This window comes from Myxine glutinosa, chromosome 1 (genome assembly GCF_964187855.1).
Source record: "Myxine glutinosa chromosome 1, kmMyxGlut1.1, whole genome shotgun sequence".
NCBI lineage: Eukaryota > Metazoa > Chordata > Myxini > Myxiniformes > Myxinidae > Myxine > Myxine glutinosa.
The window spans coordinates 351,231,511-351,254,360 of NC_136261.1; the positions used below are offsets into that span (position 1 = coordinate 351,231,511).

General features: G+C 40.8%; 1 protein-coding gene across 1 annotated transcript in view; it reads left to right on the forward strand.

Moving 5' to 3' along the window:
• The first annotated feature begins 302 nt into the window (after positions 1-302).
• Positions 303-22,850, forward strand: part of LOC137413401 (transmembrane and coiled-coil domains protein 2) — a 167,329-nt gene continuing 144,781 nt past the window's right edge. Inside the window, exon 1 of the mRNA XM_068098810.2 lies at positions 303-1,279. Coding sequence (XP_067954911.2) covers positions 701-1,279 — 579 coding nt within the window. The 5' untranslated portion in view covers positions 303-700. The remainder of the gene's footprint in view (positions 1,280-22,850) is intronic.

The window sequence follows — 22,850 nt, forward strand, 5'->3', positions numbered from 1 at the left end:
TCCTTGGCTAAGATGATGATGATGATGATGATGTCGATGATGATGATGATGATGATGATGATGGGTCTTGAGCTTGACCGTGAGTTGAGGCAAGATCATCGAGTAAGACCGTTATATGGCGCAAACTCTCAAAGCGACGAATATAATTGCCTCGTAGCATTAATAAATAAGATGTTGAGTCGGGGATCGTTTACTCTCTCTGTGGACGAGGAAGGCGCTTTGAGCGAGAGGGTCGGGGGGTGGCGGTGTTCGCCAGGGAGCTTGGACAGTGGCAAAGAAGAAGAAGAAGAAGTGGTGGTGGAAGAAGACGCCCATATGTAACCGGATGTGCGGGTCCCCTCTCTCGGAGCCGGCGCTCACGAGCGGCTAGTTTGGTGATGATCGATTCGTTGCACTTTTTATATCGGAGCTTTTGCTCTGCCATTCGCTGTCCTCGTTTCTCGCCAGAGACAGGACGGAGTGGGGAGAAGAGGGTCGGGGAAATATTGGTGTTGTGAAACGTGAAGTAAAGGATATCGATGATGGATTGAATCCTATCGCTTGTCATCGTAATCGGCAGCTATCGGAGGAAGAAGAAGAAGAAGATCAGATATCCGAGGAGGAAGAAGAAGAGATATTATCGGAGGAAGAAGAAGCGAGGAAGAGGGCGGGGATGGCAGCTGTATTGTGTGAGAGGGTGAGGTATTAAAGAGAGGTTGCCATGGAAACACCGGCTGGGCGGTCTGAAGGACCCGCGGATGAAGTACCCGAAGAGGTTGGCTCGGGTGGGTTACTGGGTCTGAAACACCTTTTTCAGCCTCGACGCAGGTCCAAGGATCAGGACAAGAATCTAGGTTCAGCCCGGCCGGCCGTGTCGGACGGAGATTCCGGTGAGGAGCGGGACAGGTACAAGGAGGTCAACGAGGTGGCCATGGAACGGACTTCCTGCTCCATGTCCGCTATCGAGATCCCAGATCGGGCCACGACCTTTAACCGCGTCCTGCAACAGATCCGAGCTGTTCCGCGGCGCGCCAAGGCCGGGAATAACCACAGCGAGGGCGAAAACCACCACCACCACCACCACCACAACAACAACAACCACATGAAGGCTGCCCCCGAAGAGGGCTCGAGCCCGCAGCCACAGCGCCGCTCGGCCACCGAGCCCGGCCTAGCGTTCACTCGTCTGGGTACCAGGGAAGGCAGACCTCGCTCGGCCTCGGCCTCGGCCACCGAACCTCCGGGGACCTCGCACGGCCCAGGACCTGCGGCGGTCATCGCGGAGAGCTACAGTGGAGAGCAGGTGCGAGTTTGTCAAAGTCAGCTTGAAGTTGTGGCTTTTGGTTCTAATAATAATACTTGTTCTGGTTATGCTACATGTATTGGTACTAGTTATACGAGATATACTTTACTAGTTATGCTAGATTTGCTTGGATTAGTTATGCTAGATTTACTTTTACTTGTTGTATGAGATATACTTATCTTAGTTGTACTAGATTTACTTGCACTAGTTATGCTAGATTTACTTTTACTTGTCGTATGATATATACTTATCCTAGTTGTACTAGATTTACTTGTACTAGTTATGCTAGATTTACTTGTACTAGTTATGCTAGATTTACTTGCACTAGTTATGCTAGATTTACTTTTACTTGTATGATAATATATACTTATCCTAGTTGTACTAGATTTACTTGCACTAGTTATGCTAGATTTACTTTTACTTGTTGTATGATATATACTTATCCTAGTTGTACTAGATTTACTTGTACTAGTTATGCTAGATTTACTTGTACTAGTTATGCTAGATTTACTTGCACTAGTTATGCTAGATTTACTTTTACTTGTTGTCTGAAATATACTTATCCTAGTTGTACTAGATTTACTTGTACTAGTTATGCTAGATTTACTTGTACTAGTTATGCTAGATTTACTTGTACTAGTTATGCTAGATTTACTTGCACTAGTTATGCTAGATTTACTTTTACTTGTTGTCTGAGATATACTTATCCTAGTTGTACTAGATTTACTTGCACTAGTTATGCTAGATTTACTTTTACTTGTTGTATGAGATTGACTTATCCTAGTTGTACTAGATTTACTTGCACTAGTTATGCTAGATTTACTTGTACTAGTTGTATGATATTTACTTATCCTCGTTGTACTATATTTACTTGTACTAGTTATGCTAGATTTACTTGTACTAGTTGTACGAAATTTTATTGTACTAGTTGAACTAGATTTGCTTCAACAAGTTATGCTAGATTTGCTTGTACACCAGTTATGCTAGATTTATTTGTTCTAGTTTTACTAGATTTACTTGTACTCGTTATGCTAGATTTACTTTTACTTGTTGTACTAGATTTACTTGCACTAGTTATGCTAGATTTACTTTTACTAGTTGCATGAGATTTACTTGAACTAGTTATGCTAGATTTACTTGTACTAGTTGAATGAGATTGACTTATCCTAGTTGTACTAGATTGACTTGCACTAGTTATTCTAGATTTACTTGTATTAGTTGTACTCTATTTCCTTGTACTAGTTATGCTAGATTTACTTTTTCATTATTCTAGATTTCCTTCTACTAGGTATGCTAGATTTACTTTTACTCGTTATTCTAGAGTTACTTGTACTAGTTACGCTAGATTTACTTGTACTAGATTTACTTTTACTTATTATTCTAGATTTACTTGTACTAGTTATGCTAGATTTACTTTTACTAGTTATGCTAGATTAACTTTTACTCATTATTCTAAATTTAATTGTACTAGTTATGCTAGATTTACTTGCACTAATTATGCTAGATTTACTTGCACTAGTTATGCTAGATTTACTTGCACTAGTTATGCTAGATTTACTTTTACTCATTATTCTTGATTTAATTGTACTAGTTATGCCAGATTTACTTGTACTAGTTATTCTAGATTTACTTTTACTAGTTATGCTAGATTTACTTTTACTTATTATTCTTGATTTACTTGTACTAGTTATGCTATATTTACTTTTACTAGTTATGCTAGATTTACTTGTACTAGTTATTCTAGATTTACTTTTGCTAGTTATGCTAGATTTACTTTTACTTATTATTCTTGATTTACTTGCACTAGTTATGCTAGATGTACTTGCACTAGTTATGCTAGATTTACTTTTACTCATTATTCTTGATTTAATTGTACTAGTTATGCCAGATTTACTTGTACTAGTTATTCAAGATTTACTTGTACTAGTTTTGCTAGATTTACTTTTACTTATTATTTTAGATTTACTTGTACTAGTTATGCTAGATTTACTTTTACTAGTCATGCTAGATTAACTTTTACTCGTTATTCTAAATGTAATTGTACTAGTTATGCTAGATTTACTTGCACTAGTTATGCTAGATTTACTTGCACTAGTTATGCTAGATTTACTTTTACTCATTATTCTTGATTTAATTGTACTAGTTATGCTAGATTTACTTTTACTCATTATTCTTGATTTAATTGTACTAGTTATGCCAGATTTACTTGTACTAGTTATTCTAGATTTACTTTTACTAGTTATGCTAGATTTACTTTTACTTATTATTCTTGATTTACTTGTACTAGTTATGCTAGATTTACTTGTACTAGTTATGCTAGATTTGCTTGGACTTGTTAGGCTGGATTTGCCTGTACTAGTTATGCTGGATTTACTTTTACTAGTTATGCTACATTTACTTTTACTTGTTATTCTAAATTTACTAGTACTAGTTATGCTAGATTTGCTTGTACTAGTTATGCTAGATTTGCTTGTACTAGTTATGCTAGATTTGCTTGTACTAGTTATGCTAGATTTACTTGTACTAGTTATGCTAGATTTACTTTTACTAGTTATGCTAGATTAACTTTTACTCATTATTCTAAATTTACTTGTACTAGTTATGCTAGATTTACTTGCACTAGTTATGCTAGATTTACTTTTACTTGTTGTATGAGATAGACTTATCCTAGTTGTACTAGACTTACTTGCACTAGTTATGCTAGATTTACTTGTACTAGTTGTATGATATTTACTTATCCTAGTTGTACTATATTTACTTGTACTAGTTATGCTAGATTTACTTGTACTAGTTGTACGAAATTTTATTGTACTAGTTGAACTAGATTTGCTTCAACAAGTTATGCTAGATTTGCTTGTACACCAGTTATGCTAGATTTATTTGTTCTAGTTTTACTAGATTTACTTGTACTCGTTATGCTAGATTTACTTTTACTTGTACTAGATTTACTTGCACTAGTTATGCTAGATTTACTTTTACTAGTTGTATGAGATTTACTTGAACTAGTTATGCTAGATTTACTTGTACTAGTTGAATGAGATTGAATTATCCTAGTTGTACTAGATTGACTTGCACTAGTTATTCTAGATTTACTTGTGTTAGTTGTACTCTATTTACTTGTACTAGTTATGCTAGATTTACTTTTACTCATTATTCTAGATTTCCTTCTACTAGGTATGCTAGATTTACTTTTACTCGTTATTCTAGAGTTACTTGTACTAGTTACGCTAGATTTACTTGTACTAGATTTACTTTTACTTATTATTCTAGATTTACTTGTACTAGTTATGCTAGATTTACTTTTACTAGTTATGCTAGATTAACTTTTACTCGTTATTCTAAATTTAATTGTACTAGTTATGCTAGATTTACTTGCACTAGTTATGCTAGATTTACTTGCACTAGTTATGCTAGATTTACTTGCACTAGTTATGCTAGATTTACTTTTACTCATTATTCTTGATTTAATTGTACTAGTTATTCTAGATTTACTTTTACTAGTTATGCTACATTTACTTTTACTTATTATTCTTGATTTACTTGTACTAGTTATGCTAGATTTACTTTTACGAGTTATGCTAGATTTACTTGTACTAGTTATTCTAGATTTACTTTTGCTAGTTATGCTAGATTTACTTTTACTTATTATTCTTGATTTACTTGCACTAGTTATGCTAGATGTACTTGCACTAGTTATGCTAGATTTACTTTTACTCATTATTCTTGATTTAATTGTACTAGTTATGCCAGATTTACTTGTACTAGTTATTCTAGATTTACTTTTACTAGTTTTGCTAGATTTACTTTTACTTATTATTCTAGATTTACTTGTACTAGTTATGCTAGATTTACTTTTACTAGTTATGCTAGATTAACTTTTACTCGTTATTCTAAATGTAATTGTACTAGTTATGCGAGATTTACTTGCACTAGTTATGCTAGATTTACTTGCACTAGTTATGCTAGATTTACTTTTACTCATTATTCTTGATTTAATTGTACTAGTTATGCTAGATTTACTTGCACTATTTATGCTAGATTTACTTTTACTTATTATTCTTGATTTACTTGTACTAGTTATGCTAGATTTACTTTTACTAGTTATGCTAGATTTACTTGTACTAGTTATGCTAGATTTGTTTGTACTTATGCTAGATTTGCCTGTACTAGTTAGGCTAGATTTGCCTGTACTAGTTAAGCTAGATTTACTTTTACTAGTTATGCTACATTTGCTTTTACTTGTTATTCTAAATTTACTTGTACTAGTTATGCTAGATTTGCTTGTACTAGTTATGCTAGATTTACTTTTACTAGTTATGCTAGATTAACTTTTACTCGTTATTCTAAATTTACTTGTTCTAGTTATGCTAGATTTACTTGCACTAGTTATGCTAGATTTACTTTTACTCATTATTCTCGATTTAATTGTACTAGTTATGCCAGATTAACTTGTACTAGTTATGCCAGATTTACCTGTACTAGTTATGCAAGGTTTACTCTTACTCATTCTCGATTTACTTGTATTAGTTATGCAAGATTTACTTTTACTAGTTATGCTAGATTTACTTTTACTCGTTATTCTAAATTTTATTGTACTAGTTATGCTAGATTTGCCTGTACTAGTTATGCTAGATGTACTTGTACTAGTTATGCTAGATTTGCCTGTACTAGTTATGCTAGATTTACTTTACTAGTTACGCTACATTTACGTTTACTCGTTATTCTAAATTTACTTGTACTAGTTATGCTAGATTTGCTTGTACTAGTTATGCTAGATTTACTAGTTATGCTAGATTTACTTGTACTAGTTATGCTAGATTTACTAGTTATGCTAGATTTTCTTGTACTAGTTATGCTAGATTTGCCTGTACTAGTTATGCTAGATTTACTTTTACTAGTTATGCTACATTTACTTTTACTCGTTATTCTAAATTTACTTGTACTAGTTATGCTAGATTTGCTTGTACTAGTTATGCTAGATTTGTCTGTACTAGTTATGCTAGATTTGCTTGTACTAGTTATGCTAGATTTGCTTGTACTAGTTATGCTAGATTTACTTGTACTAGTTATGCTAGATTTAGGAGGCCATTGTTTCGGTACCCTGATGGTGCCACCATTCACTCGCACCGCTCCATGGTGCACGAGTTGAGAGTATCTGTTTTATTGTCAATGTGTGAATGGCTGCTCCTTGGCTAATTAGTCATTGTTCGTTTTTTTGTTTGTTTATCCTGAAATTCCAAGTCCAATTGAAAGACCAAATGTGCTCGCGTTCCACTGATTTCTGCCACAAGTGATAGTTTGCGTGGTCATTGTCCTAGCGTTCCTCATGCGATGGAGATGGGAGTCTGACGGTTTCCCTGGAGATTTTTCCTGCCATTTTTTGATGGAAGTCTTTTTCGATGCTAAACCGTGGATGGAGTTCCAGCTGGCATCTTTATAATGTGGAATATTGTGTTGTTCCCCTACAGTGCACGTACCCTGCCTGCCATGGGCAGGTATTTGAAGTGCTGAGGTTAGATGCTCATGAAAAAGTACTGTTCTGGTAAATAACCTCACCTTGTAAGCCTAGTGTTGACTTTAACGGTGAAGGTGGTCGGCTTGAGATCTTGGGGTCTTGATTTTGAGCTCCTGACGTGCTCTGAAATAACACCGGGTGGGTTGACTCAGCCTGTCATCCTTCCGAAGTGGGCAAAATGAGTACCAGCTTACTGGCAACGGGCACCGCATCAGCAGCACAGCCTGACTTCCAGAAAACGATGCAACCGGCAGCCACATGCGAAGAAGTAAAACTTGTTTGTGTCTCGTCCGTTTCCGAAGGAGACGGAGAGGGCACGTGCGTGTACGCGTGCGTGTTCATTCAAACTGTTAATACAAACCTGGATCTGTGGTAATCCATAGACCTCATCCAGGCCGTGCGTTGTTAAACGCTCGATCTTGTTTTCATTTGGATTGTGGAGTCGACATGCCTGACGAGGCTTGTAGCAATGAAAGGGATTACAGATGACTCTATATGACAAACCCTTTCTGCCAACCAAAGGAGAACACAATGTGAAACCAGTTGACTCGTCATTCCTTAATGCTTTTCTTGTTGATTTATCTGTTTATATCTCTAGCTACCCAGGTGTAGAACGGACTAAAAGCAGATCCAGTTCTCCCACTCTTTCCTTCCACCTTCTTCCATTCCTTCATGTGGCCAAAAGGGCACGTTGTTGACGTTACGAGTGTTGTTGCTCTCTTTAAATCCACCGTTGTACGTGACCCCACTTCATTGTATGCAAAATTTCAATTGCATTTGTTAGCGGTTGTACTTGCAGAATCGGTCGTTACGGTGCTTATTCGTCCCCTACTGGTTTCAACGGAGGACGAAAGGTTTGCTCTCTGTCTGCCTGTCCTTCTGTCCCACCTGTGGTTTTCCAGACTTTTTTTCCCCATACTCTTTAACATATTCAACTGAAACTTGGTACATGGCTTTCCTATGATAAGTTACAGAACAAGTTTGAGTTTCAGGGTGTTTTGTTAATTTTTCACAGAGTTATGCCCTTTTTGGACTTGGAAAATATCTCATCGGTAGGGGACATGTTTTGCAAAGCAATTCTCCCTCTTGTTAGTAAATCATTGGCTCCCTTGTCTTGCATGGTTGTCCTTCATAGCTGAAGGCGGCCGTTCACATGTCATGTGCAAACAACCTGGGTATGTCAATTTGTTTATGGCATCGCAGGTTCTGAATCAGACAACACCCACAATGTGGGATAGCAATCGGTGTCGTCTGCTGTCAAGGAGTATCTATAGGGACCGCACCACTTGTTACCTGTTGGGGGGCAGGATTTTTTTTTTTTTTTTTTTGGATACATAATCGAGGCTCGTGAAAGAGCTAACATTTATCACACAAACAAATCAAACAGACAAAGTATATAAAAAGGGGAACGGTAGACAAGATGGGGAGAGAAGGGGAAGCACATAAATACAACATTTGAGAGCAGGGACATCGGGAATGTGTGGGAGGGAGAGCGCTTGGGGGAGGCGGCGTGGGAAGGGGGGGGGGGGGGGGAGAAGTATAAACACAAGGACACCAAGGACTTCCAGGAAAGAAGTTGGAATTTCAAAAAAGTGGATTTGGGGTGAAATTAGTGGGGGTAGAAAAGATCAAGGTTTTGGATGGGGGAAGATAAGAGATGGTGGTGAACAGCTGTTTTTAAGACCTGGAGGGAGGAGTGGGATTGAAGAGAGTGAGGGAGTTTGTTCCAGAGGTGGGAGAAAAGAGGAATGAAGGAGTGGAGGTGAGCAGAGAGTCTTGATTTTGGCAGTTTAACCATAAGAGGGTTGCAGGCAGATTTTGTGTGACCTGTAGGAATATTTGGGGGACAGAGCCCAGAGAGAGCTGGGGGAGCAAGGCCAGAGAGGAGTCGGTAGAAGACGGAAAGACCACCAAACCTGCCTGCGGTGAGTAAGTGAAAGGCCCTCGGAGTTAGCTTCATCACAGGAGATTCCAATGATTCTGAACGCTTTGGTTTCAACAGCGTGAAGACGAGCTAGGTGTGAGGCAGGAGCACCAGCCCAGAGGGGGGAACAGTATTCCATTGAGCTGCGGATGAAAGCCTCACATGTGGTGAGGAGCTCAGGTGTGCCAAGGAAGGACATCGCACGACGGAGGATGCCCAGTCGACGACTGGCTTTGGAGGCCAGATTTGAAATGTGGTTTTCCCAGGAAAGATCATGGCAGATAGTGAGACCCAAAAGCTTGAGTGACAGAACTTCTTGGAGAGGATTATTCAGAAAGTGGATGGGAGGGTTGTCCAGTCGGTCTTTTCGGAGAGACATCGTAAGAGTGTGAGATTTGTCAGGATTGAAAGCCATGTTCCACTTGTTTGCCCAGTCTGTGATTTTGTCCAGGTCTGCAGAGAGTGAGGAGGCTGCAGACTGCCGATCTGAGGGATGAAGAATGGAGCGACAGAGAGTAGAGTCATCAGCAAAGAGATAGAGAGGATTTTCAAGAGTCAGAGAGATCATTGATGAAGACCAGAAAAAGCACAGGGCCCAGAACACTGCCTTGGGGAACTCCAGCCTGAACTTCCGATTCAGCCTGAACATTTGAAGAGTTTGTTCAGGATACTGGCGATGCCTCTCCTACTCTTCACGGAAGATACTGACCGTGCCTACCCGTCGCTTAGCTGATTGGTTTAATCAAAAGACAGCATGTTGTACTTCAAACGTATTGTACTCGTATGTCAATCTGTGCATCTCAATGAGGACGTAAAATGAAACAAAACGCATGGAAGATTGATCTCTTATAACAGGTAGTTGTAGTTGCTGCTGCTGTTGGTGTGGTTGTTGTTGTTTTTGATCTCCTTCTGAAGTATTCCTACTATCTTAGAATAATAAATTATGATGTTGGGACTGCTGCATTAAGCACTCAAGCCTGCCTCTTCTTCTTCTTCTTCCTCTTTGCTTCTTCTTCTTCTGCTTCTCCTTCTTCTTCAATCTTCACAATGTGGACCTTTAAAACAGGAATCTTTGTGATAAATCGGCTATATATATTTTTTGTTCCATGTCAATGGATTATTAGCTTACCAACAGTACCATTTTAAAAATTATTCGATGGCAGCGGAGCCACGACATTAAAGCTAACGATCCACCTCTTCTTCAAACCCAGAAAGACACCTTTCTTTAAAAAGAGGCACCTTTCAGATTAAACTGACAAATTTTTGGTCTAAGTACTGTATATCGATTACTAACTTTCCAAACAAGTAAATCAAACATTAGCTTTCCAACTGTACCGTTTTTTTTTTCTATGCCAACAGGAGACGCGACATTAAAGCTCGAGATCCACTTCTTCTTCTTCAATCCAGGAAAGACGGGTTTCAAAAAAAGACACCTTTCAGATTAAACTGACACAAATTTTTGTTCTAAGTACCGTATATCGATTAATAACTTTCCAACCAAGTAAATCAATGATTAGTTTTCCAACGATACCGGTACCACCAGGAGTGATTGTTCACACTAGGGCATGCCCGTACTATATCTATATCTAAAATTATATCCCCTCCTCTATTTACATGAAATGGTTTGGTCCATGAAATGTTTTGGTTCATTCGCAACGCCAAAGCGAACGGCGAACGCTTTACATGAAATGGTTTGGTGCATGAAATGTTTTGGTCCATTCGCAACGCCAAAGCGAACGGCGAACGGCTTGCGAGTACAGTGACAATCCCCCCGGGGTTTTAATTAGTTTTAAAACATCGTTTAACGCCAACATAGCGCCAACATAGTTTGCAAACGTGAAATAAATGAATACGCTCTCAAATGTGCCATCCGAGGCAGAGTGTGTCCGCCACGTTCGGCACACGCGATAGCTCGCTGCTCTCTGATTGGTTGAATCGTTTTTTGGACATAGCTCGGTAAGTAATTGTCCGATTAATATGAAACCTTGAAAAGGCACATCCTCGGGTCCCCAGCAATATACCTGGCAAGTTTAAAGTATATCGGACCCGTGGTTGTCGAGAAACAGCGGTCACAGACAAACAAACGTACAAACGTACAAACAAACACACAGAGATTACTGGAATTATAGATAGATATCTCGGCTCTGTTCTGTCCTGCCAGGAGTGCCAGCCCAGTGGTTCCCTTTGTTTTTGAGTTGTAGTTTATAACCCGGGTAATGCGTGTAGATTCAACGGCACCGATTCTCTGAAGAGTGTGGTACATCAGAGAGAGAATGCTTGTAGATGACAGAAGTTAGGACATTTTTTGTTATCGGTAATGACCATTTATTGTCGTGTCATTGGTGAAGCCGCAGTAAGACGGTGGGTGTTCTGTGACGAGGGCCTCGAAGTCAGTCTGTGACACTTGAGAGTAGTTTGGCCTCACTTGTGTGAGCTGTGGGATGATTGCACAAGGGATATGAGGAGCTCCCAATGGTATCCTCCTCTTCATTGTATTCGTATGCAGCCTGTGACTGCTCGGCTGCGTAACTTGCTGGGAGCGTGGCTGTGCGCCTGTTATTTATTTTAGAACCATGATTTTATTGAGCCTAATTTATTTTTGGAACAATGACTGTTCCTGATGATGATTGTTCGGCTGGCCGGCTTCTGATCTCAGGGTCCTGAGTTTGAGCTGCTATCGTGCCGTTGAGATGACACCAGGTGGGTTGGCTCAACCTGGCATCCTTCCGAGGTCGGCAAAATGAGTACCGTGAAATGGGGTGAATAGGGGCACAAACTGAAAAAAAGTTCGGAAACTTTTTCGCTGAAAATTGATAACCATACTGATTTGTTGATATTTGGGTTGAAAGTGTTCTCTTGTTTTTTTTAAAAGCAACTTATAGTCCCTATTAACGCCATATATGGGTTAAATAGGAATAAATAGGATTTTTATGGCTGTCCCTATTCACCCCGTTTTACGGGTGAATAGGGACAGTCACTAAAAAAAAAACACCTTTAGAGGCCATTTTTCCCCGCAAGCGGGGGTTGGCCTTTTTCGGGAACTGTGGTTGTTGTTGTTGTTTTTCGGTCCCCTTTTTGAAGCAATGTTTTACGGCCGGATGCCCTTCCTGACGCCAACCCTTTTTGTCGCCTTTTACGACAAACAGGGAATTACCAGTGAACTGGTACTCAATTTGCCGACCTCGGAAGGATGACAGGCTGAGTCAACCCCCCTGGCGTTAATTCAGCGATCGACCGGGATTCGAACCCAGGATCCTAGGATCCTAAGCCGGCACCCTAGCCGCTAGCCCAACACCAGGGACTAGTCACTAGCCAGCCCAACAACAACACCAGTCACTAATACAAAAAAAATAATAAACAAGAAACAATCCTGAGTTTTCAACTTATTGCTAAATTGATAGCTCAGATGGATGCACATAATATGCACGCATAATATAAACCACGGTGCCAATGAAAAAAAAAATGGGATAAAACGTTTCTCCAAACTGTCCCTATTTCTTGATTATTATTTTTTGTATTACTGACTGTCCCTATTCACCCGGAAAGCAGGGTGAATAGGGACAGCCATAAAAATCCTATTTATTCCTATTTATCCCATATATGGGGTTAATAGGGACTATAAGTTGCTTTTAAAAAAAACAAGAGAACTCTTTTAACCCAAATATCAACAAATCAGTATGGTTATCAATTTTCAGCGAAAAAAGTTTCCGAACTTTTTTTTCAGTTTGTGTCCCTATTCACCTTGCTGTCCCTATTCACCCCATTTCACGGTACCAGCTTACTGGGATGAATGGGCCATTCGAGTTTCCTGCGGTCGGGGTGGTGACCCATCAAAGATTGTACCCCCTTGCCAAGGAAAAACTGCCTGCTGATGGTTGCGTCTGATGACGCAAAAGGAGTGTTGTTACTGGTTCTTTACAAGTTCTGCTGAGGCCTAATTTTTTTTCTCAATTTCTATCCTTTCCTATCCCATTTGCTCCAGGAGCTGAACAAAAGTGCATCTGCAGGTTGTAGTGGACGGCTCACACAAGTCCCCTCTACACTGCTCTATCTTCCTGTTTCTTTTTGTAGCCACACAGGCTTATAGCATCAGAATTGGGCAAAAACAAGCACATTGTAAAGCCATAACCACATCGAAGTTGCTGGTAATATGGGTAATATAGGTGATATGGTAATATATATAATATAATAACCACGTTTAGAGGCCATTTTCCCCACAAAGCGGGGGTTGGCCTTTTTCGGGAACCGTGGTTGTTGTTGTTTTTTGGTCCCCTTTTTGAAGCAATGTTTTACGGCCGGATGCCCTTCGAGTTCCACTGATTGTCATATTGGATCATGGATCATGTTTGACCATCACTGGTGGGGGGGTGCTTGGGCCAACCCTTTTTGCCGCCTTTAACGACAACCAGGGAATTACCAGTGAACTGGTACTCAGTTTGCCGACCTCGGAAGGATGACAGGCTGAGTCAACCCCCCTGGTGTTAATTCAGCGATCGACCGGGATTCGAACCCAGGATTCTAGGATCCTAAGCCGGCACCCTAGCCGCTAGCCCAACACCAGGGACTATGGTAATATAGGTGGAAATATGTAGGGAAATGCCAGGTACGGGGTGCAATGCAATAATACCTCCCATTGTTCTGTAAACATTACTTTCTTGTTTTTCCATGTGGTTGATGTTTGGTATCACGAAGTGAGTGGTTGAGGAATTGGGCTACATGAGTGAGCTGGAGTTATAAGTATCACAGAAAGGATTGGAGAGAATAGGTTGAACTGAACAAGGATGGAGAACCAATCAAGAAAGCCTGGAATGAGCCAATTGGAGGTGAAGGAGGAGGAGGAAGAAGATGATGGTACAGGTGACGGTGGTGGTTTGCTGAATATGCCAACTGTTGTCTGCTGTATTGGAGCACAGCTATTCTGAGATGAACCACAATTATAGTTGTCATCTGAGAAAACGAGTTGGAAAAATTGTGTGAGGTTAAAAACTAGAACGGTACTCTTCGACGTCACGACATCGACTGATATGCCTCCGCCCACATTATTACATCATTATAATACTTGTATCAAGTTTGATTTAAATCCATTCAGCTGTACCCAAGTTAGCACATTTTTACCTGACATGACCTCTGAACATTGACCTATTGACCCCAAAATTTAATCAGTTCAAGTTTACATCATTATACATACCTGTACCAAGTTTTCATTTAAATCCCTTCAGCTGTTCACAAGTTCTCAGATTTCTACCCGAGTTTCAACTTGTAGTTCCTCGTAGTTCTCTCTCAGAAGAGAGGGGTCCTTGCAGTAATGCCATCACTGGTTCACCTTTGGCCTTTGACCTTAGGACCCCCAAATTCTAATCAGTTAATCTTTACATCATTATACATATCTGTACCAAGTTTGATTTGGATTACTTCAGCCGTTCTCAAGTTATAGACCTGTTACAGATTTGACCTCTGACCTCCAAATCGAATAAGTTAATCTTTACATCATTATATATACCTGCACTAAGTTTGAATTAGATCACTTCAGCCGTTCCCAAGTTACAATTAGCCCTATTATAGCCCTATTACAGACTTTGATCTTTGACATTTGACATATGACCCCAAAATCTAATCACTTCATCTTGACATTATTCATACCTGTACCAAGCTTGAATTAGATCACTTCAGCCGTTCTCAAGTTATAGACCTAGTACAGATTTGACCTTTGACCTTTGACCTCTTGCCCCCAAAATCTAATCAGTTCATCTTTACATCATTCTACATAAGTTTACCAAATTTTGTCAGAATCCCATTACTGGTTCACAAGTTATCGCGGTAGCAGTATTTTTACCTAACATGACCTCTGACCTTTGCCCTTTGACCTCGTGACCCCAAAATCCCATCAGTTAATCTTTAGATCGTTATATATACCTGTTCCAAGTTTTACTAAGATCCCTTTAGCCATTCTCAAGTTATCGCTGTAACGAAAACCTATCGCGGACGGACGGACAACCGGGCGGACAACCTTAAAACATAATGACTCCAGCGGCTTCGTCGGCGGAGGCATAAAAAAGAGGAAGCGTTCAAGAGGATAGTGTTTGTGACATCACCTCGAGCTTCTTTTTAGGATTCAGTAATCGATCCATTTCCCATAATCGTGACAGAGCCGTTTCTGATAGGTTTTTGGTATTGATAACAGTTTCCCTCCATTGCCCTGCAGCTTCTTCTTTTTTCTTTTTTTTTTAATGTTCACGAACTCTGCTGAAACATCACATTGTGAGCCTGGTCTGTCTGATGTGGTAAAAGTACTTATGTCATTGCATCATCTACTTTGTCCTTGCAGTAATGTTTGTTGTCGCACGCTCACCAGACCGGTTTCCATTGGTGTGTGATGCATGATGTCAAAGGCAGGAATTTCCACCACCGCCACCATACGTGGTACCTACCTTGGGATCATGTTATTCGGTCACGCGCGCACGACCCTTTTGCACATGTCACTCTTTCTAATCGTGTACATTTAGGCGGCTTCTATCGTCGAGTTGAAACGCTTATCCTTACCCGAGACTGTGTGTTTGCTGTCGAAGGCGTGCAACGGAAGGCGTTGCACTTTGGTGGAAATGCAAGCTGTTGTGAAAATGCCACATCTTGATGATATGGGGAGTAAACGTGTCCTTCAATGATTGTGGGGGAGAGATGAGGGGAAGGGGTAGATAAAGGGATGGGGTGGGGGGGTGCTTGGGTTTTTAGGGAGATGGAGGGAGTGGGGGAGCCTTGGGTTTTATTTTATTTTATTAATACATATGGTGTTTGCAAAATGGAGAAGATTGTCATGGGGCCCGCAAGGCTAACCCCCGCTCTAGCAGGGAAAATGGCCTTAAAATGCCTGTTGTGTTGTTGTGTGTATCCCAGAGTAGACCAGAAAATCACAATACAGAATCACATTTAATAAAAATCATCCGTCCACAACTTTTTGAGATATCCTGCTATATGTCCTGGAACTTTTTGAGATACCCTGGAGCCCGGTGTTGGCTTAGCGGTTAGGGAGCCGGCTTGGGATCCTAGGATCCTGGGTTCGAATCCCGGTCGATCGCTGAATTAATGCCAGGGGGGTTGACTCAGCCTGTCATCCCTCTGAGGTTGGCAAATTGAGTACCAGTTCACTGGTAATTCCCTGTGTGTCGCAAAAGGCGACTAACAGGGTTGGCGGCAGGAAGGGCATCCGACGGTAAAACATTGCTTCGAAAAAAAAAGGGGACCACTGTGCCCGAAAAAGGCCAACCCCTGCTCTGCGGGGAAAAATGGTCTCTAAAGGTGCTTTTTTTTTTTTTTAATTGTTTTTTTTATATATATAATTAATACAGAGTCTGGACTGATGGAGGAGCGAGCTGCTAGAACATAGAACGCATCAGGAGATGCAACAGAACACGAGAAAGAGAAAGAGAAGGAGAGGGAAACACCAACAGCAGGACTGAGGGATAAAATAGAGGGGAATGGATAAATAAGAGATGTGGCAAAGAGTGAGGGCAAGTGGAGGACACATGGGAGTGGACAAGATGGATACCGTTCAGCAAGCTCACGAATGAAAAATTGGAAACTTTGAGAGAGGTGGGCTTGGGGAAGGTTTAAACAGGGGTAGATAGGAACATGGTTTTAGATTGGGGATGATCTATGATGGTGGCCAACAACTGTCTTGAAGACTTGGAAGGAAGACTGAGATTGAAGAGGATATGGAAGTTGGTTCCGCAGGTGGGGAAAAAGAGGAACAAATGAGTGGAGGTGATGAGTGATCCTCGATTTTGGGAGTTTCACCAGAATGGGGTTGTTTGTGGACCGTGTGCACCCTGCAGAAACTTGGGGAAGGGGTTGGGACAAAGCATGGAATGAGCAGATCGTAGAAGACAGAGACTAACGACCTGTCTGCGATGGGAAAGTGATCGGCCCATAGACTCAGCTTCATCGCAGGAGATACCAAATTTTAATGATCTTGTACCCCCCCATACCCCCTCACCTTCCTCGTCCGTTTTGCTAATTGGACCCCTTCCACAACCATCTGTGGCTGTAATTTGTGTATGATTCGTATTGAGGAAACACAAAGCATATTATAACACCAACGATGCACCTCTCTGTTCTTCCAAGGTGGCCCTGTGTTTTGAATCCTGTGGAGATCACAAGATTCTTTCTCGCACGTTCGCATCCATTTTTGAGGTGTTGATTGTGCGGTTGCAGCTTTTGGAATCTTTAAAAAAATATTCACAGCTTTGCCATTTGAAAGTCTGCCCGACAGGCCCTGCGTGGTGTTTTGCTGCGATAATGTGCATTTGGCAGATATTTTCCACAGTGCGAAAGGTCATTCCTATTTATTTCTAATGGTGTGTTTCTTGACAAGTCGAGTGTGAATTTGTTCAGATCCTCACAAAGGCTCCAAAAATAGAGAGCATCATTTAAAAGGTTGTGTAACCCTTTACTAGAAACAGTTTAGGGATGTTTCAAGTTTTTGTGTTCTGTGTTCGCGCCATGAGGTCATGGTGGGGTTGACGAGGGACGGGGGAGAAGAGAGGGGCAAAAAAGGGGAATCAAGTAGTTTACGCCCACGTGCGAAGCATGCGGTGCGGTTAAGCAATTTGTTTCTCTCTCTCTCTCTCTGTGTGTCTGTCTGTCTGTCTGTCTGTCTGTCTGCCTACAAACATCAGTTTATGCCTGAGGAGAAACTTGATTTCAGAATCTGAAAACGAACTTGCAGATGTGCAGTCTGAATTTAGCAAATTGTACGGAATCTCATACCGAGTGCGCATGCACATAGATAAATGAGTAAGGTAATTTTACCTCAGCTGGAACGTCGTCGTTCCGGGGAGCTTATGCGATGGCGCGTCGTCGGTCCGTAAACACTTGCAACTTCTTCTCCGAAACCGCTGATTGGATTGTGACCAAACTTAGCACAAATTATATTTGGGATGTTGCAACTCAGGTTTTGTTCACGGCATTCCGTTTTGATACTACTTAAATACCGTGATACTATTTAAAATACCTATAATCGGAATATTATACTGCTTTGTTCTACCAGTTGAGCGCCCAGGGGTGTTGCCCATTTTTTTTTTTTTTTTTTTTTTTACTCCGTCTGCCTGTCTCGCCTTCAAGTGAAATTGAAAATCATTCCAAACAGTGAACTTACTATTTCTAGCGATATCATGAAGGACACATACAACAGGCCCAAGTAACAATTTGAATGTGTTAGATGAGGTGGTGTGAAAGACCACCGGTAGGTGCATCATTGTTGGTAAACTTTTGAAAAGTCTATTTTTACCTCACTTGGAACGAACTTCAGGGGAGCCCTCCCCTCCACCCCCCAAAAAAAACCCCCCAAATAGGTATTTTCATTTTCCTCTGAAACTACACACACGATTTCGATGAAATTTCACAACCTTCATCACCCTTGTGATGTACCAAAGTTTGTTTGCGGCATTAAAAAATATCTTCCCCTTTAGGGGTCTACGGGAGGGTTGCCCCCCAAAATAGGTATTTGCTTTCTTCTCAGAAACTACACAGACAATTTCGATGAAACTTGACCACAACCTTCATCACCCGTGATGTACCAATGTTTGTTCAAGGCATTAGAAAAATTGGGGGTCTGAGGAGGTATATGGGGTGGGGTGGATCGGGGGGGTGGGGGGGGGGGGTGGATCGGGGGGGTGGGGGGGAGGGTGCATGGAGAGGTGCCCAAAATAGGTATTTTTTTTGTTTGTTTGTTTAAAGTCTTATGATTATGTTAGTATGCTTCTACATGCTGCCCTGTCTTCTAGCAACCATTGAAATAGGTTTAAAATACCTTTAGTCGGTGCAGTGTACTGTTTATTCTACCAGGTGAACGCCAGGGGTATAATATTGCCCCAATGTTCTTTTTTCTACAACCTGAAAAGCATTTCTTTTGTTTAAACTTAATCATATGCTTGAATACTGTAGAGCACAAATCGCCTTTTTGGCACTTCCACAAACCTACAGTTTAGTGGTACATGGACAAAATATGACGCCATTTTATGTCATCTCGTCCAATCAAGTTTGGAGCTCGCACTCTCAGTGTAGGGGAAGAGTAAGATTCAGACAAAATCGCAGCTCGTAGGAAATGTAGATCGTGCTCACAATCGCAATAAGCAAGTGTTGAAAAGACTCTTCCCATGTCCCTTTTCTCAAGACTGTGTGGAATAAGGTGTTCTATGAACTCTAGTTGTACAGGTAGTGGGACTTGTACAGGTACACCTATGGTTGTTTGTCCATGATCCCTCCTTTAAAATGTAAATGCTGAGTATCAACCAAAGAAGCGGCACCATGTAAATGTACCATTTTTAGTCTTTGGTATGACTCGGCCCAGGTTGGAATCGAACCTCCGACCTACCCTGCTCTAACCAGGATGCCACCGAGTCTGCCAATTGGTTCAGGTAAGGTTTATGGGGGATGACACGAGAGGGTGGTGCACCACCTGCCTAAAACCCTTGCGGAAAGAATGCGATTGAACAGTTTCAGGAAGGCAATTCCACAAACAGGTGGGAGGATTAACAAAGGAGTGGAAATGCGTAAAGTCTGGATTTTGGGAGTGAATCAGGAATGGGAATATTTCGGCCAAACATCCAAACGATTATTGTCCCAAACTGATTGAAGTTAAAAATTTAATTTTGTTGTTCTTTTATGAATCTCGTTGGAATCTCATCTCTGACTTGAATATTACATCAGTCTCTGTATTGATTTTAAAAAAATCTCATCCCTCGCTCTCTTGTCCTTATTACAGGCACCTGCCTTCCCCTTGCACCTGAATTGTTGCACAAATATTGGCATACCCTCAGCAAAACATATCTCACGTTATTGTGTCCAACTGTGGCCCTACTACCGGTGCATGGTCTCTTTATCCTCCGTCACCTTGCTCGTCCAAGAGCCTTCATCTTGTATTAAAGAAATACTTTTAAAATTCTGTTTGTGGGGCAGTGGGATGTTATCGGGTGAGGGGGCTTTGGTGAGCACTGCCCTTTTATTCACAGGTACCATTTTTGTCTCTCTCCCAAGTTACCCTGAGGGCATTAGAGCTTCCCATACAGCGTGTGGACCTAGACCAGACCAAGCATTTACCTTCTGTGAAATGATCCATCTGGTGTTTTTTAATCCACCATCTGGTAGTGGCCAACTGGGTTTTCAAATCATCTTGGCTTCACATCAAAATCCATAACTACTGCTTCCTTCAGCTGGTTTTGAACCCACGATCTCTGTGTGACCAATACAGTGCTGTCACGACTAGGCCGCCATCATATCTATGCTTCGGTGTGAATATAATGATTTTCAAGTAATGCAACGTAAATTTTGAAGCAATATCATCTTATGGGAACCCCATCAACAGTGGTTTTGGGTGAATAGTCCACTCCCTTTGTGAGCGACAGGAAGGGTCATGTTATTATCCTCTGTGGGGTATATAGGTTAAAGTAGATCTGGGCTCTGGCCCATTTGTCTGTGGCAGATGCGATAAGCATCTATCTATCTATAATTCCAGTAATCTCTGTACGTCTGTACGTTTGTACGTCTGTACGTTTGTCTGTGACCGCTGTTTCTCGACAACCACGGGTCCGATATACTTTTAACTTGCCAGGTATATTGCTGGGGACCCGAGGATGTGCCTTTTCAAGGTTTCATATTAATCGGACAATTACTTACCGAGCTATGTCCAAAAAACGATTCAACCAATCAGAGAGCAGCGAACGATCGCGTGTGCCGAACGTGGAGGACACACTCTGCCTCGGATGGCACATTTGAGAGCGTATTCATTTATTTCACGTTTGCAAACTATGTTGGCGTTAAACTATGTTTTAAAACTAATAAAACCGAATTTGCGATTCATTCGCTTTCCTGCGCGTTTGTGCACGCGATGGCGATTTCTTTACCAAACTCCGGAAGCCGTTCGCTTTGGACCAAACCATTGCATGTAAATAGAGGGGGGGGATTGTCACCGTACTCGCAAGCCGTTCGCTTTGGACCAAACCATTTCATGTAAATAGAGGGGGGGGGATATAATTTTAGATATAGATATAGTACGGGCAATGCCCTAGTATAAATAATGCCTCAAGGATGTCAGGGTTCCTTTAAGTTTAGTGTTAAACAGCTGTAATGACTGTTTAGAAGGTAATCATATGCGTTTGTAGTTTATAATATTTTTTATGCATCTGCTGACGAAGTCGCCGGGTGCATTATGTTTTCGGGTTGTCCGTCCGTCTGTTCGTGATAGGTTTTCGTTGCCGCGATAACTTGAGAACGGCTGTAGGGATCTTGATCGAACTTGGCGCAGATATGTATAATGAGGTAAAGATGAACAGATTCGATTTTGGGATCACGAGGCCAAAGGTCAGAGGTCATGTTAGGTAAAAACATCCTGTTACCGCGGTAACTTGTGAACCAGTGATGGGATTCTGACCAAAGTTGGTAAAAGTATGTGTTGTGATGAAAAGATGAATTGAGTTGATTTTGGGTCAAGAGGTCAAAGGTCAAATGTCAGATGTCCCGTCAGGTAAAAATTCTGTTGCCGTGCTAACTTGTGAACCAGACATGGGATTTTCACCAAACTTGGTATAATTATATAATGTGATGCAAAGATAAACCGATTCGATTTTGGTCAAGAGGTCAAAGGTTAGAGGTCATCTTAAGTTGCAATTATTTCATTACCTCAATAACATAAGAACGGCTGAAGAGATCTCAGTCAAACTTGATACAGGTATCTATAATAAAAAGATGAACTGATTAGATTTTGGGGTCAAAGGTCAGAGGTCATGTCAGGTAAAAATGTGATAACTTGAGAACAGCTGAAGGGATTTAAATCAAACTTAGTACAAATATGTATAATGATAGAAACATGAACTGATTAGCTTTTGGGATCAAGAGGTGAAAGTCAGAAGTCATGGTAAGTAAAAATTATGTTGCCGTGCCAACTTGTGAACCAGTGATGGGATTTTGAACATACTTTGATTTATTTTACTGACTTTCATTTGATCTTTGATTTTTTTTGTACAAGTTTGTATAATGATGTAATAATGTGGGCAGAGGTATATCGGTCAACGTCGTGACGTCAAAGTGTTGTTCTAGTTACTTCTGGTATAGGCTTGCCCCAATAAATGCCACGATAAGCTATTTATACACGTTAACAGGGTCTTTGCCCAAGGATGAAAAACCCCTTGGGGAGGGGAGATATTTTTGGTATTGATATTGGTTTGCAATAACATTAATATTATGCTATTATAAACAGTTATTACTTTTGTTATAAGAAGCGACTTTGGAAAAATGCCGCAATTGGCTATCTTAACATGGATATACATCTTAACATGGATTTCGTGCAAGATGGAAAACTCCTTTGGGGAGGGGGTATATTAAGTCGCCTTCCTTCCACCTTCCTTTCACCAATCAGTGGCCAGCTTCTTACCCCAACCAATCACACGTTCTCCTGGGCATGGCTATTGCCTGCCTGGCCCTTCCAAAGTCATTGTGGCGGCGGGGAATTAATTATTGTGGTGCACTAAGGGCCTATCTAAGAGTCTATGGGAGTGCATTGCCATAAGGGACACTGGGTTGCTCAGAGGGAACGACACACGAGGGAATTTTACCCATAATCCCTGTACTAATTAGCATGCCCCGCCCCCTCATGGCAGGGACACAGATACAACTTATTCCGACATACGGCTAAACATAGAACTTATTACAGGTAGATTCCCTTTCACGACAGTCGAGTACCTACCTATGCAGATCTACCTGGATCTAGATATTCCTCTACCCCTAATTCATAACAATATATCAAAATATAACGTTGTTGGGTATCAAAAACAAAATACAAAATATCAAAATATAACGGGCTACTAATTACTAATTTTTTTTTCAAAAACAACCGAGATTCAAGAAATTAAATAATTGTGGCTGCCAGACCATCCGTCTGATCAGGATGAAATTTAAATCATGTATTCCACATGACTGCCAGACCATAATTGTGAAGTTTCACATCAGTTGATGAAGCGGTTCAAGAGAATAAATTTTTAAATGATCGTCGTTCAATCCATCATGGCTGCCAGACAATGTGACCTATGACTTGATCGTTTACAAAATGTATTCCGCAAGGCTAGTAGATAATGTGTGTGGAG